Raw genomic sequence first — 11,460 nt, forward strand, 5'->3', positions numbered from 1 at the left:
CAGCCTGGATTTTTTAAGGAAACGGTAAAAAAGAAGGGACATACTGGCTCATTCACCATCAGCGCTATTGCTAGTCCCAGGGCCTAGGGCCAATTCTAGAGCGGCCTCACACTCAGCTAATACCGAGTCCGTAGGCAGAGGTGAGAACTGGTATATTCACTGAGGGACCAGCCAGGCAGCTTGAAGGAACGGATTTGGAGACGGAAAAAAGGCAAAGGACGGGTTTGGAGGAGGAAAGGCAAAGCAGAGAAGGTGGGGCCTGGTCCGGTAGGCCACACATCCTCCCTGGCAACCTCTGGCCTCCAGGTTCTGCTGCTCCCTGTCCCTGTGGTCAGAGCTAGAGTCACTGCTGCCTTGGCTTAGCTCGAGGACCCAGACACACAGCAATAGTGAGGGGCCTCCGGCGTAGGGTTTGGGTTAGGTGCCTGGGCCATGCAAGCATCAGGGCATAAGGTTGAGACTTAGCGGTGACCTCGGAATGCCCCTCCCCCCACACGCCGGGATTGGGTGGTGTTGCGGGTGCTGTGCTGCATCGGGCCTGCTCATCCTGGCTGGGGAAACTCCCTCCTGCTGGGCCACAGCGCTCTCCTGCTGCAAGGCCCGCAGGCACTGCACTGGGGTCTCCTCCCAGCAGGGCCGCCCTAGGAACCCAGGGAGAGGGAGTGCGAGTGTCTGTGTGTCTCTCTGTATGAGATAGATTGTGTGTGCAAGTGAGTGTGTATTGATCTGAGTGTGTCTTTGGGTGCTTGGGCTGGTGCAAAGGTGTGAACAAAAAGCACATCTATTTGTATGTGGCATTGAGGAGGTGTGCGGTCTCTGCAGCGGGGATATCAGTGAGGGGAGGGGAAGAGGCAGTGTGTATAGAGTGTGCCGGTTTCCGAGGAGGCCGGGGCTGCGTGGCTCCCACTCAGAATTGCACTGCACGGGCGGGCGCTGCGGGCCCTGAGGACAGTAAATAGTGATTAGAATAATGATGAATAATTAATGAGTTAATAACCAGCCCCTGCGGGACAGGAAGAGGGGGAGTTGCGGGGGCGGGGCTGGCAGCAGGAGGCAGCGGGCAGCGAGACCAGAGAGGAGGAGGGGCTACCTGTTGGGGAAGAAGGCGACCCCTCTGGGTCCGCTAGAGGGAACTAGGAGGGAAGTGGGCACCCCAAGGCACGCATGCATCATTGCACCTTCCCATTTAAAGCCCGCAGCCTTGATATGCATGGACACACCTGTGTCCTAACACTTGGGGATAGGAATGCAAGTTTAGGAGGCCAGAGGGGGTTCAGAATCTTAGAAATTACCCTAGAAATTACAGGCTAATTTTATTTCTTTTTTAAAAATTTTATTTCTTAAATGATAATAATAATAGCAAGGCCTTACAGCATTTTCTATGTGCAAAACACTGTTCTAATACACTTCACATGTAGTAACTAATTTAGGGTAGGCTCTATTATTACCTCCACCTTACAGCTCAAATGGAGGACCAGAGAAGGTGTGAGACTTGCCAGAGTCACATAGCTAGTGAGACTAGTGCCTGAGAAGCTCCGCGATCTCCTGGCCTCTCCTTGCCCACCCCAGGCCCTGCAGCCAGCTACTTACACAGGCCCAGCTGCACTTATCCGCCCGACCCCTCTCACCACCCCAGCTCCGCACAGGGCGTGAGGGGGTTGTTCTGTTCTCTCTCGGTAGGTCCGGGCCAGCGCCATTGCCCAGGACGCAGACCAGAACTATGACTACGCCAGCAACAGCGTCATCCTGCACCTGGATGTGGGCGATGAAGTCTTCATCAAGCTGGACGGCGGAAAGGTGCATGGCGGGAACACCAACAAGTACAGCACTTTCTCTGGCTTCATCATCTACCCGGACTGAGCCGGCCCCATCCTCCGCCCCCCTCGCTTGCCCTTTATCTTGTCTTCCCTCCTCACCCACTTTCAGTTGGCCCCACCCCATCCTTTGAGACCCTGGCTGTGGGGTGGACCAGCCTGCTCCCGGAGGAGGCTTTACTGGGCAGACAATCAGTGCTTCCAGAATTAGTGGCTGGGGAGCGGACCACCCACATCCTGTGAAAGGGGTCTGAGAAGTGCGGAGGCGGTGGCCCTCTCTCCCGCTGGGAGCTGGGGACGGTCTCACTAGCCAGACCTGGCATTGTAGGAGGGAGAACAGAGATAGGAGTCCATATAGGTGGGAGATGTTAGGACTGGCGTAGGCACTGGTCCTCTGTCATGAAACCTCTTGCCATCCCCATTTTTCAGGCTCCAGGCTCCTGCCTTGGCAGCCTTCTTGTGAACTGGAGGAACCAGTGAATTCTTTCTTAGCATTTAAAATCCGTTCTGTACAGTCCCCATTTCACCTCCATCTGGGCTACTGTTGCCTCTTCCAATAAAGTGACATTAGAGAATGTGTGTGCCTCTTAACTGGTGCACAGAGTGGGGACAGAGGGCTGACCCTTACCCACACCCCTCTCAAGGACTCCCACCCACCCTGCCTGAGGCAAAAGCTTAGTTCTTCCCTGCAAGCCTGCCTCTGGAGGAGGGGAGCAGCCCAGGGCTTCCGCTGTGATGTGGGAAGCGGGGAGGGGAGCGGTATGAGCTTCAGGAGAGCTTCCAGCCTTACACTGTAGGGAGGCACCAACCAGAGTGACACCAACAAGGTTCCAAGGATATGGGTCTAGTGTTCAGTGTTCTGCCTGATGCAGGGAGAGTTCTAAGAGGATCTCTAGGGGATGAAGAAGTTGCTGACGGCTCCTGGAAGTGCCCCGATCTTAAGAACCAGGGAGAAGAGCAGGTGACCAAAGGGGACAATGAGTGTTGGCCCCACAATCACAGAGCTTGCTGAGCGGGTGGGGTGAACAAGAGTGGGATGATTTCTTCCCTTCAGGACAGATCTAAGGTGAGGGAGCCCTGGGATCCTGAGAGTCGGGAGCTGGCTCTAAGCTGGAGGACACTGCCACCACGTGGGCAACTGGAGAGCAACAGCAGTAGCTGGCCCAGGTCAGACACTTTAGAAACTTTATTGAAGGATAAAAGGGTGTCGACTCCTCGACTCCCAATTCCATAGGGTGGACCGGCAATAAATAAGGGCTAAAAGGAAGGATCAAGACAGGGCAGGAACGGGTGGAAGTGGGTGCCTCATGTCGGAGAGTCCGGAGCGGCTGCAGAACCAATTGGAATAAAACACTGGAGAGAGAGGGAAAGACCTTGTCACAGCCCAGCCATCCTTGAAGTGAGCCGACACTTCCCCAATAATCTTTATAAAGGAGCCAAGGTTGGCCCCTTTGCTCTGCTTCCTACTTCCCACAGGTTTGCTGTGTAGGCAGGCACAGCTTGGCTGTGGATGGGGAGGCTCACCAGGGCGTCCTGCCAGTCCAGTAACTTGGCCACAGGATTGGTGCAGACACGAGAGGGGCCTGAGGGAGGGGCTCGGCTGGTGTAGAAGGCACACTCATCATCCAGGCGCGCCTCGTGGAAGCAGTGGATGGCGGTCAGACATGCTTTGAGGCGCTGCCTCAGGGCCAGGGTTCGAGGAGCCAGACTGCTGGGGCCTGGGGGTCCATGGGCCAGAGTTCAGGGTGGGCTCTGGAGTTCTATACTCTCACCTTACATTGCCCTCTCTCGATCCCCCACCAAGAGGCAAGCCAATTAGGAGCACAGGACTGGAGGCCCAGCTCCTCCCATCTTCCTGAAGGCAAGCCAGGCTGAGCAAGGTAGGTGGAAGAAAGCAAGCCTGGCATCACCGGGTGCAGGGCAGAGGTCCTGCTCCCAGTGAGATGAGGACCTCCTTTGTTCACAGCCCCTTCCAACCAGCTACTTACCTGCCTGGCCTGCTGGGGGCCTCAGAGACTGGAGTGAGCGGATAGCGGGGCTGGCACAAAGTGGGCGTTGAGTGGAGAAGATCACACTGGTGGTCGCTGGAGCCCACTGACCGCAGCAGGACTGTGGACTAGGCTCTGTACTCCGAGGTTCCAGAGAGCAGGCCTCTGAAGCCTCAGGCTCTACCCGAGGAGAGGGCTCTGAAAGTCCAGCCTGCCCCTGGGAGCAGGCCTGACCGGATCCAGGCTCTATGGGAGGGCAGGCCTCAGATACCTCAGGCTGTTTCTGGGTGGCAGGCTCTGGTATCTCAGGCTCCCTCCTATGGCAGGGCTCTGGGGGCCCTGGCTCTGCCGGAGGGCAGGGCCGAGCTGCCTCAGGCTCTGCTCCAGGGCAGAGCTGTGGTTCCCCACACTCCTCTGGAAAGCAGGGCTTTGGCAGTCCAGAGTGCTGTAACAGTTCAGGAAGGCGGAAAGCCCCAGAATTCTGCACTGGGGCATTCAGAGTTCTAGGAATCTCTGCCAGCAGGGACCGAAGTTCAACCATATCCAGAGAGGAGCCTCCACTAAGAGGGGCACACTTGCTCTCTGCCAGCCCCTCTACCTCCTGTTGCAAAAGCTGCTTCAGGATACTGATGCGCTGTGTGGGAGAGAATACCCCAGTGTGATGTCAAGAGGAGGGTTCAAGTCTCTACCCACACTGTCCTATTCCCACACCCCCTTTCGCCTCCCATTTCTCCCTTCCCCAGTCCTGTCTCTGCCCATTTGGCATCAAAGCGGTTGCCCACAAAGACCCACCTGCATCTTCAGTTCTTGGAGGTTGGGGGTCCTGCTAGGGTGGGGTCCATGAGGAGTTGCCATAGGTGGTTTCCCAGACCCCTCCTGTAACCTTTTACAATTCTCCTGGTCAAATAGCCGGACTGCAATCTGCTCCTGCCACATGGGAAGAGAGAGGGGCCATGTGAGGAAGCCTGGCTGGGAAGGGAAGACCCGCCTGAGTCCCACCCTCATGAGGAAGGGGTCAGGTTTCTAATTGAGAGGCTCTAGAGCAGTGGTTCTCAACCCTGGCTGTGCATTAGAATCACCTGGGAATCTTTTTACAATCCTGATTTCTGGGCCTCATCCTCCAGAAATTCTGTTTCTTTGTTATGGGATGAGGCCCAGAAATCAGGATTTTAAAAAGATTCCCAGGTGATTCTAATGTGCAGCCAAGGTTGAGAACCTCTGCCCTAGACCCGTGGTCAGCAAACAGCAGCTCGTGAGCCACATGCGGCTCTTTGGCCCCTTGAGTGTGGCTCTTCCTAAGCCTTAGGAGTACCCTAAGTAAGTTAATAACAATGTACCTACCTATATAGTTTAAGTTTAAAAAATCTGGCTCTCAAAAGACATTCCAATTGTTGTACTGTTGATATTTGGCTCTGTTGACTATTGAGTTTGCCGACCACTGCCCTAGACTAAGATTAGGAGGGACAGCAGAGAAGCAGGGAGACTTGGAGAGTTAGGTAGCTTTTCCAGAGAGCCCACCTGCCACAAACTGCTGGACCTCAGGCCAACAGGACAGAGCGAGGGATTTCAGCATGGAAAGGCTGTGGGCACTTACCCAGGGCAGAGCAGGCTCTTCAGGGCAAGACTGAGGAGAGAGGCCACTCAAACACTGAGCCTGGGACAGAAGTGAGATGTAAAAACTCTTCCTATACCCATCCATTCCCTTCCTATACCAGCTACCTCCCCTGCCCTCTCTTACCTGCTGAGCTTTGGGGGCTGATGGGATGGGTGTGAACTGGGTTTTGGGGCGAATGGCAAGACGCCGCAACACTGAATATGAGGGCTGGGGAGAGATGGAGTTAGCTGAGCAATGAAAAACCTAGACCTAGCAGGGATCCCAGCCAGACTGTTCTGCCCTTGCCCAGCCCCGAGGAGCTGTGGACACAAACCAGAGCTGAGGAGCCAGGGGAGGGAACACGCTTAGCCAATCCGAAGGGGGATGGACGGGGAATGGACGGTAGCAGCACAGGGCCAGGGGAGGGCATCAGGTGGCAGGCAGGGCTGTCCTGTGGAGAGGAACAAGGTGGAAGAGTGATCCCTCCTTCTTTGTCTTGTTCTCAATACAGCAGCCAGCGTTGATTCTTTTAAGACTTAATCAAATCTTGTTGCTCCCTTGTTCATTCCCTCTCCCCATAGCTTTCCACTCATTCCAAGTAAAATCCAAGGTCTTACACTGGTTTGTAAATCCTTCCCCAGTCCAATCCTGCAACTGCTCTGAGTCTAACCTCACTTCCTGTCATTCTCCTTATTCACTTCAGACTTGCCGGTCTCCTTTTCGCTGATCCCTAACCAAACCAGGCATATTTCCTCTTCAGCGCCTTTGCACCTGCAGTTCTCCTGGCATGTTCTTCCCCCAGATATCTGGATGACTTATTCCCTCAGCTCCTTCTGGTCTTCACTTAAATGTCATCTTCTCAATAAGATCCCCCTGATTAATCAATTTGAATTTGCAATACCTCCTCCCCACTTCCACTTCCATGCCTTATTTATTTATGACAGGGAACTTATCACCATCTGACATACTATATATTTTACAATGTGTTTACTTTTTGCCTCCCCCTTCTAGAATGTGAACTTATTTGCTACTGTATATCCAGAACCTAGAACAGTGCTTAACACACAGTAGCTTCTCAATACATACTGTGGAGTGAATGAATGAATGCTTTGGCTGACAAGTGTCAGATCTCTCAGCACTGATCTGATGGTGATACAAATATATACCAGACTGTGACCTCTCACCTCCAGGCCCCAGACACCTGGTAAACAGAGGCCAGTCCCTCTCTGGAGAGGGCAAGGGCTCATCAGGAGCAAACCCAGACCCAATTAACATCTAAAGCCCAGGACTACCTGGCTATACCCACAATCCTCAGTGTTGGCCGCTGCTGGGGAATTTCCCCAGGTATCTCCCTGCCCCACTTCCCCTATCCCAGAAGGGTCCCATCTCACCTTGGTGTGGGTTAGCTCCCAGCTTTCTCTTAATGGAACCCACTGGGCCAGACCAGGAGGGCCCCTTCCTCCTTCATCTGAGTGAGTGACTACTTCACGTTCTCCTTCCAGGAGAGAGGAAGCTAGGAGGAGACAGAAAATTTCTGTGGTATCTGGAACACCTACCAAAGTTTGGCACAGGGCTTTGCAACCTCAAAAGAGGGTATGTCAGTTTGACAGCCCCCACTGCCCCATCAAGGGTGGAGATCCATCTAATACCTCACTAATCACTTATTAATCTGAATACCGTGAGTGGGCTCGGGATGTGCTGATGGTTCTTAGGAGCTGAAGTTAAAATAGTGAGTGGAAGGCAATTCTTGTAGGAAGGGGCAGGGAGAGGGTAGGGACCACATCCTTTGATGAAAGCGCAACTGGGCCAACCTCTGGCCTATCATCAAGAAGGTGTCTTCCTCTCCAGCTCCTTCTGATCTGGCCTTGCCCCTTTCCCCCAGCCCACTGAGCTTTTTCCTCTTGATCCTCACTGCAGACAGCCCACTCGCCCCTGTTCTCTCCCCATGGCCAGACACACTCACCAGGCTGGACTGGGGTCTCCAGGTGCAATCCTGACGCCTGGCTCACTGCAGTCCTGATGACAATAAGGGCAGCAGCTAGAAGTCACTGAGTGTCAAGTATGAGCTGGGCACTGTGCTGCTTTACAAACATCAGCTCGTTTAATTCTCACCACAACCTCTAATGATGGCACAAGCATTATCCTCACTTGACAGACAAAGAAATTGAAGTGTGGAGATTAAGGCAAGCTTGCACAACTAGCAAGTTTGCTAAGAGTCAGGAATCAAACCCAGATTCCATTTATTGCCACAGTCTGTGCTTTAGCCACTAAATAAAAGAGACAGCACCTCTCATTTTTGTACCCTTCCACCCCCACAACCTGAAGAAACTGATGTCCTAGTGAAGCCTGGCTAACAAGGCCTGAATCCTATTCCAAGGGCTCACCTGGGCAGTCACAGGCCCACCCTCCCTTTTCCCCTCCTGGGTTGGTGGGAAATCCTAAAGCTACTGGAAGACTCTAACTCCGAGGGACCCCTGTATGGAGCATTAGATCATTCTTTTCCAAATGACCTCCTCCTTCTCACCGGCTGCTGCGACCTGTCTCTCTTTTTAGCTCCTGGAAGCTGGGGCGAGCAGAGGGGTAAAAGGAAGGTCCTGAAGGTGGAATCTGACCCATAAAAGCAAAAGAAAAAAAAAGCAGAGTCAGAGGTGAGCCCCAAACCTTCAGGCTTCACCACCAACCCCATCTGCCTCCACAGACCCGCTTTGGGTCACCATGAGATACCTTCTCTCACAAGGCCAGCTATGTCCCCTGGAAGGAGCTCCCAGAAACACTAAGTATCAGCCCCCCAAAGGCACTCACCACAGCCTCTAGCTTCTGGGTGCACAGGGTCCAGCTGCGGGGTCCTGGTCCCTCTAATCTCGAAAAGCAGGAAGCCCTGGCTGGGTCCAGTCGGTGTTGGGGGGTTCTGGGAGCCAAATATGTAGAGGCGCGGGTACCCTGGGATGCCAAAAGAGGCTATCAGCTCCGGATTCTCTCCTCAGTCCACCCCAGCCTGCTCTCATCATATTCTGTCTCATTACCTGGCCCCTCCGGATGGTGCCTCCCTGGCTCCCTCGAACCAGTACTCTCTGAGCCAGACTGGGCTGGCGCCCCAGGCGACAGCTCTTCACCCCCTCACCTGACAGGATGGTAGCCAGGGCCTCAGGGTCAGCCACAAACTCTATGGCCCCTGGAATCTCTGTAAAGGAAGAGAAGGAAAGTGACATGGGAAAGCTAAGAGGGGCCAGGTACCCTAGTGTAGCCACCTTGAGGTGCAACAGTAAGCCAGAGACTCATATCATAGGACTCAACTCACCAAATGCTCACAGAACTTTATGTAAGACACTATTCTAGGCCCTGGGGCCCCGAGATGAAGAAGACAAAGCCCATCCTCAAAAAACTATCATCAAACTATAGAGAGGTAACAGACTCAAGCCAAATAATGGGCACGTGCACTGGCTGGGTAGCTCAGTTGGTTAGTGTCATCCCGATACACCAAGGTTCAGGTTCTATCCCCAGTCCGGGCGCCGACAAGAATCAACCAACGAGTAAATAAGTGGGACAACAAATCGATGTTTCTCTCTCCTCCCCTTAAACCAAGTACGGGCATGTTATAACAGAGTATAGCAAAGTATTAGGACACAGAGCAATTGCTTGTGACTGGAGAGCTGGAAAAGGCTTTAGAAGAGATGACATTTTGCTGAAGGAAGGAGAGGGTTTCTGAGAGCAAAGAGCTTTCCAGGAGCAGGGACCAGGAAGGACTCTATAGTCAGCAGGAGACTGGAGCAGTGCAAAGCCCCCAAACTCCACCATCCCCATCCCAGTCTCCCCACCAGGAGACTGTGTTCTAGTCTCCAACAAGTACCTTTCTGGGGAGGGGGCCCGGGCCCCACACTTTGTTCCTTAGGGCTAGGCCTGAGCTCCTCCAATGGTTTCCGAAGCAGAGTGCTCCCCACCAATCTCTCTGATTTTTGTGTTTGATGTGAGGCTTTTGGCCTGGGGCCTGCTGAGTCAACAAGGGGACGTTGAGTACTGAACTTCTGCTCCAATCTCTGGGGGAGGGAAGGACAAAAAAATTCAGCGTTGGCGTGCATTGCTGGTGTGTGCTGCCTCCTAGTAGCTACTGTCTTCACCAAGCCCCTCTTACCTTTGGATCCTGGTTCTCCCGGTCCAAGTCGCAGGGCTTGAGTGTGGGGAGAGGCGGGCGTCTCTTTGAGCGAACCGGAATCTTGCTCGGGGTGGGAGATACACCCCGGAGGTGAGGGTCCTTCTTGGTTTGGGAGGTGGTCATGACGGCTACAACTGAGATGGGGAAGAAGGCAGGACCAGGAATCAAAGGTCAGCCAGCATGGGGCATAGATGCGGTGCTCGCACCCCTGATACTTCACCTGCGCCCAGAAGACCCCGCGCCTGCAAGGCCGGCTCTTCTGGGTGCCACTTCCAGACACCCTGAGCCTATTCTTTCGCCCCAGGACCCCGAGCTGCCTCTCCTCCTTACAAACCTCCAAGATCCCCGCGCCACACCTTCCCCGGAACCCCTCAGGGTCTCCCCCCTCTTCTTCGCTTTTTCCCTGACTTGGCTTCTGGGCCAGCTCCTTCTCCAGTTTGTAAAATACGCCGAGCTCCTGATTGGCTCGTCCGCGCTCTAGGAGGCACGTGACGCCAGGCTCAGCCGTCCAATCCGCAGGCTTCGTGGGCGGGACTAAAAATAGGACTAGTTGTCGAACCACTTTCCAGCTCGTCGCGGCTGCGTCAGCCAATCAGAGAGCGGAGCGCGGGGTGCAGGGCGAGGGGAAGAAGGGGGCGGCCGTTCTGAGGCCGGAAAGTCTGAACCATAACCGGTGGCCGTGTGCTCTCGCGAGGTCTCGGGGCCGGGGAAGGAAGGGCCACCGTCCTGGCTGGGGCTGCCTCTGTGGGCGGCGGCGGGAGAGTCCCCGGCCCCCGACGCTGATCGGGGCGCGGCGTCCAGCTTTGGGGACGCCATCCCAGACACCTAAGAAAGCGCTTCCTCAGAGGGGCCTTCCTCGAGCCCCGCTACTCATAACCCACCCTATTCCAATGGATTTCTTGGTGATGTGCTCTCAAAGAATAGTGTTTGTTTCCTTAGAACATGTCAGGTGCTAATTGTATGTTCATGAATGAGGACATCACACATTCTGTTTATTAAACTCGGTCTTTCCCCGCTAGGCCTCCATGAGGGTGGTGAGCCTTTATGTTTGGCTTACTATCACATTCTCCATGCCTCGCATTGTGCCCAGCTTATAAAGGTGCTCAATATTTGTTGAGTCACCAGGTGAATGAATAATTGATCAAATGAATGCATGGAAAGACAAGAAAGATCTCCAAGAAGTAATATTTGGACTTCCTCTTTAAAAATAGAACATCATTTATATCAAGCAAATATGAAAGGATATGGAGTGTTCAGAGAATACTGAGTCCTTAGGGGTAGATGCAACATATATACTAATAAAAGAGTAATATGCTAATTAGACAGGGAGACCTTCCAGAGACCTTCCTGACGTCCTTCCAGACAAAGCCATGGTGGCAGGGCCCAGGCAGAGGCCGTTAGGGGCAATCAGGCCAGCAGGGGAGGGCAGTTGGGAGTGATCAGGCAGAGGGGTTAGGGGCAATCAGGCAGGCAGGCAGGTGAGTGGTTAGGAGCCAGTGGTCCCAGATTTCAAGAGGAATGTCCGACTACCCGTTTAGGCTCAATCCCTGTGGGTCCCTGATTGGAGAGGGTGCTGGCTGGGCTGAGAGAACCCCCCTCCCCCCACTGTGCATGAATTTCATGCACTGGGCCACTAGTAGGAGATAAAACTAGAAAGATGGTCTGAATTGAGGGAAAGGGAAGGTCACCTTATTCCACTAACAGGTGCTATACATGTGCCAAATCCTAAATCCTAACCACAAGCACTGTGTGCCTACTGTGTGGAAGGCCCTTTGCTAGGCATTTGGGACACCAGAAGGAATGAGGCTTTGAAGGATGGGGGAGCATCAGGATGCAGGTTGGCTGCACCATGTCTTTATGTGCATTTAAGGTTGGCCCTCATCTTCACAGACTTGGAAACTTGAATTTTTCAGG

At 53.8% G+C, this 11,460-nt stretch overlaps 2 protein-coding genes across 2 annotated transcripts in view; one reads left to right on the forward strand and one right to left on the reverse strand.

Annotated features, from left to right (window-relative positions):
* C1QL4 (complement component 1, q subcomponent-like 4) overlaps positions 1-2,414 on the forward strand; it is a 13,372-nt gene extending 10,958 nt beyond the window's left edge. The window contains exons 4-5 of the mRNA XM_006755558.2: positions 823-833; positions 1,681-2,414. Coding sequence (XP_006755621.1) covers positions 823-833; positions 1,681-1,860 — 191 coding nt within the window. The 3' untranslated portion in view covers positions 1,861-2,414. The remainder of the gene's footprint in view (positions 1-822; positions 834-1,680) is intronic.
* A 568-nt stretch (positions 2,415-2,982) lies between these two features.
* On the reverse strand, positions 2,983-9,971 carry TROAP (trophinin associated protein). Its single transcript, XM_006755462.2, has 15 exons — positions 9,881-9,971; positions 9,526-9,680; positions 9,244-9,430; positions 8,420-8,577; positions 8,199-8,336; positions 7,921-8,003; positions 7,360-7,412; positions 6,788-6,909; positions 5,731-5,847; positions 5,541-5,624; positions 5,397-5,456; positions 4,595-4,729; positions 3,803-4,436; positions 3,339-3,532; positions 2,983-3,167 (listed from the first exon to the last, which is right to left on the reverse strand). Exons 2-15 carry the CDS (start codon positions 9,667-9,669, stop codon positions 3,120-3,122), a joined length of 2,157 nt encoding a protein of 718 aa, XP_006755525.1. The 5' UTR covers positions 9,670-9,680; positions 9,881-9,971; the 3' UTR covers positions 2,983-3,119.
* Between the last annotated feature and the right edge of the window lie 1,489 nt (positions 9,972-11,460).

Source organism: Myotis davidii, unplaced genomic scaffold (assembly GCF_000327345.1).
Source record: "Myotis davidii unplaced genomic scaffold, ASM32734v1 scaffold290, whole genome shotgun sequence".
In the NCBI taxonomy this organism is placed as follows: Eukaryota; Metazoa; Chordata; class Mammalia; order Chiroptera; family Vespertilionidae; genus Myotis; species Myotis davidii.

What these genes read in the sequence shown, in the direction of transcription:
- TROAP (XM_006755462.2), bottom strand. Translation starts at nt 9,669, where the DNA reads ATGACCACCTCCCAAACCAAGAAGGACCCTCACCTCCGGGGTGTATCT. An exon ending in GGGAGAACCAGGATCCAAAG is followed by an intron (nt 9,431 to 9,525) that starts GTAAGAGGGGCT and finishes TCCCTCCCCCAG; the next exon opens with AGATTGGAGCAGAAGTTCAG. An exon ending in GCACCATCCGGAGGGGCCAG is followed by an intron (nt 8,337 to 8,419) that starts GTAATGAGACAG and finishes TTGGCATCCCAG; the next exon opens with GGTACCCGCGCCTCTACATA.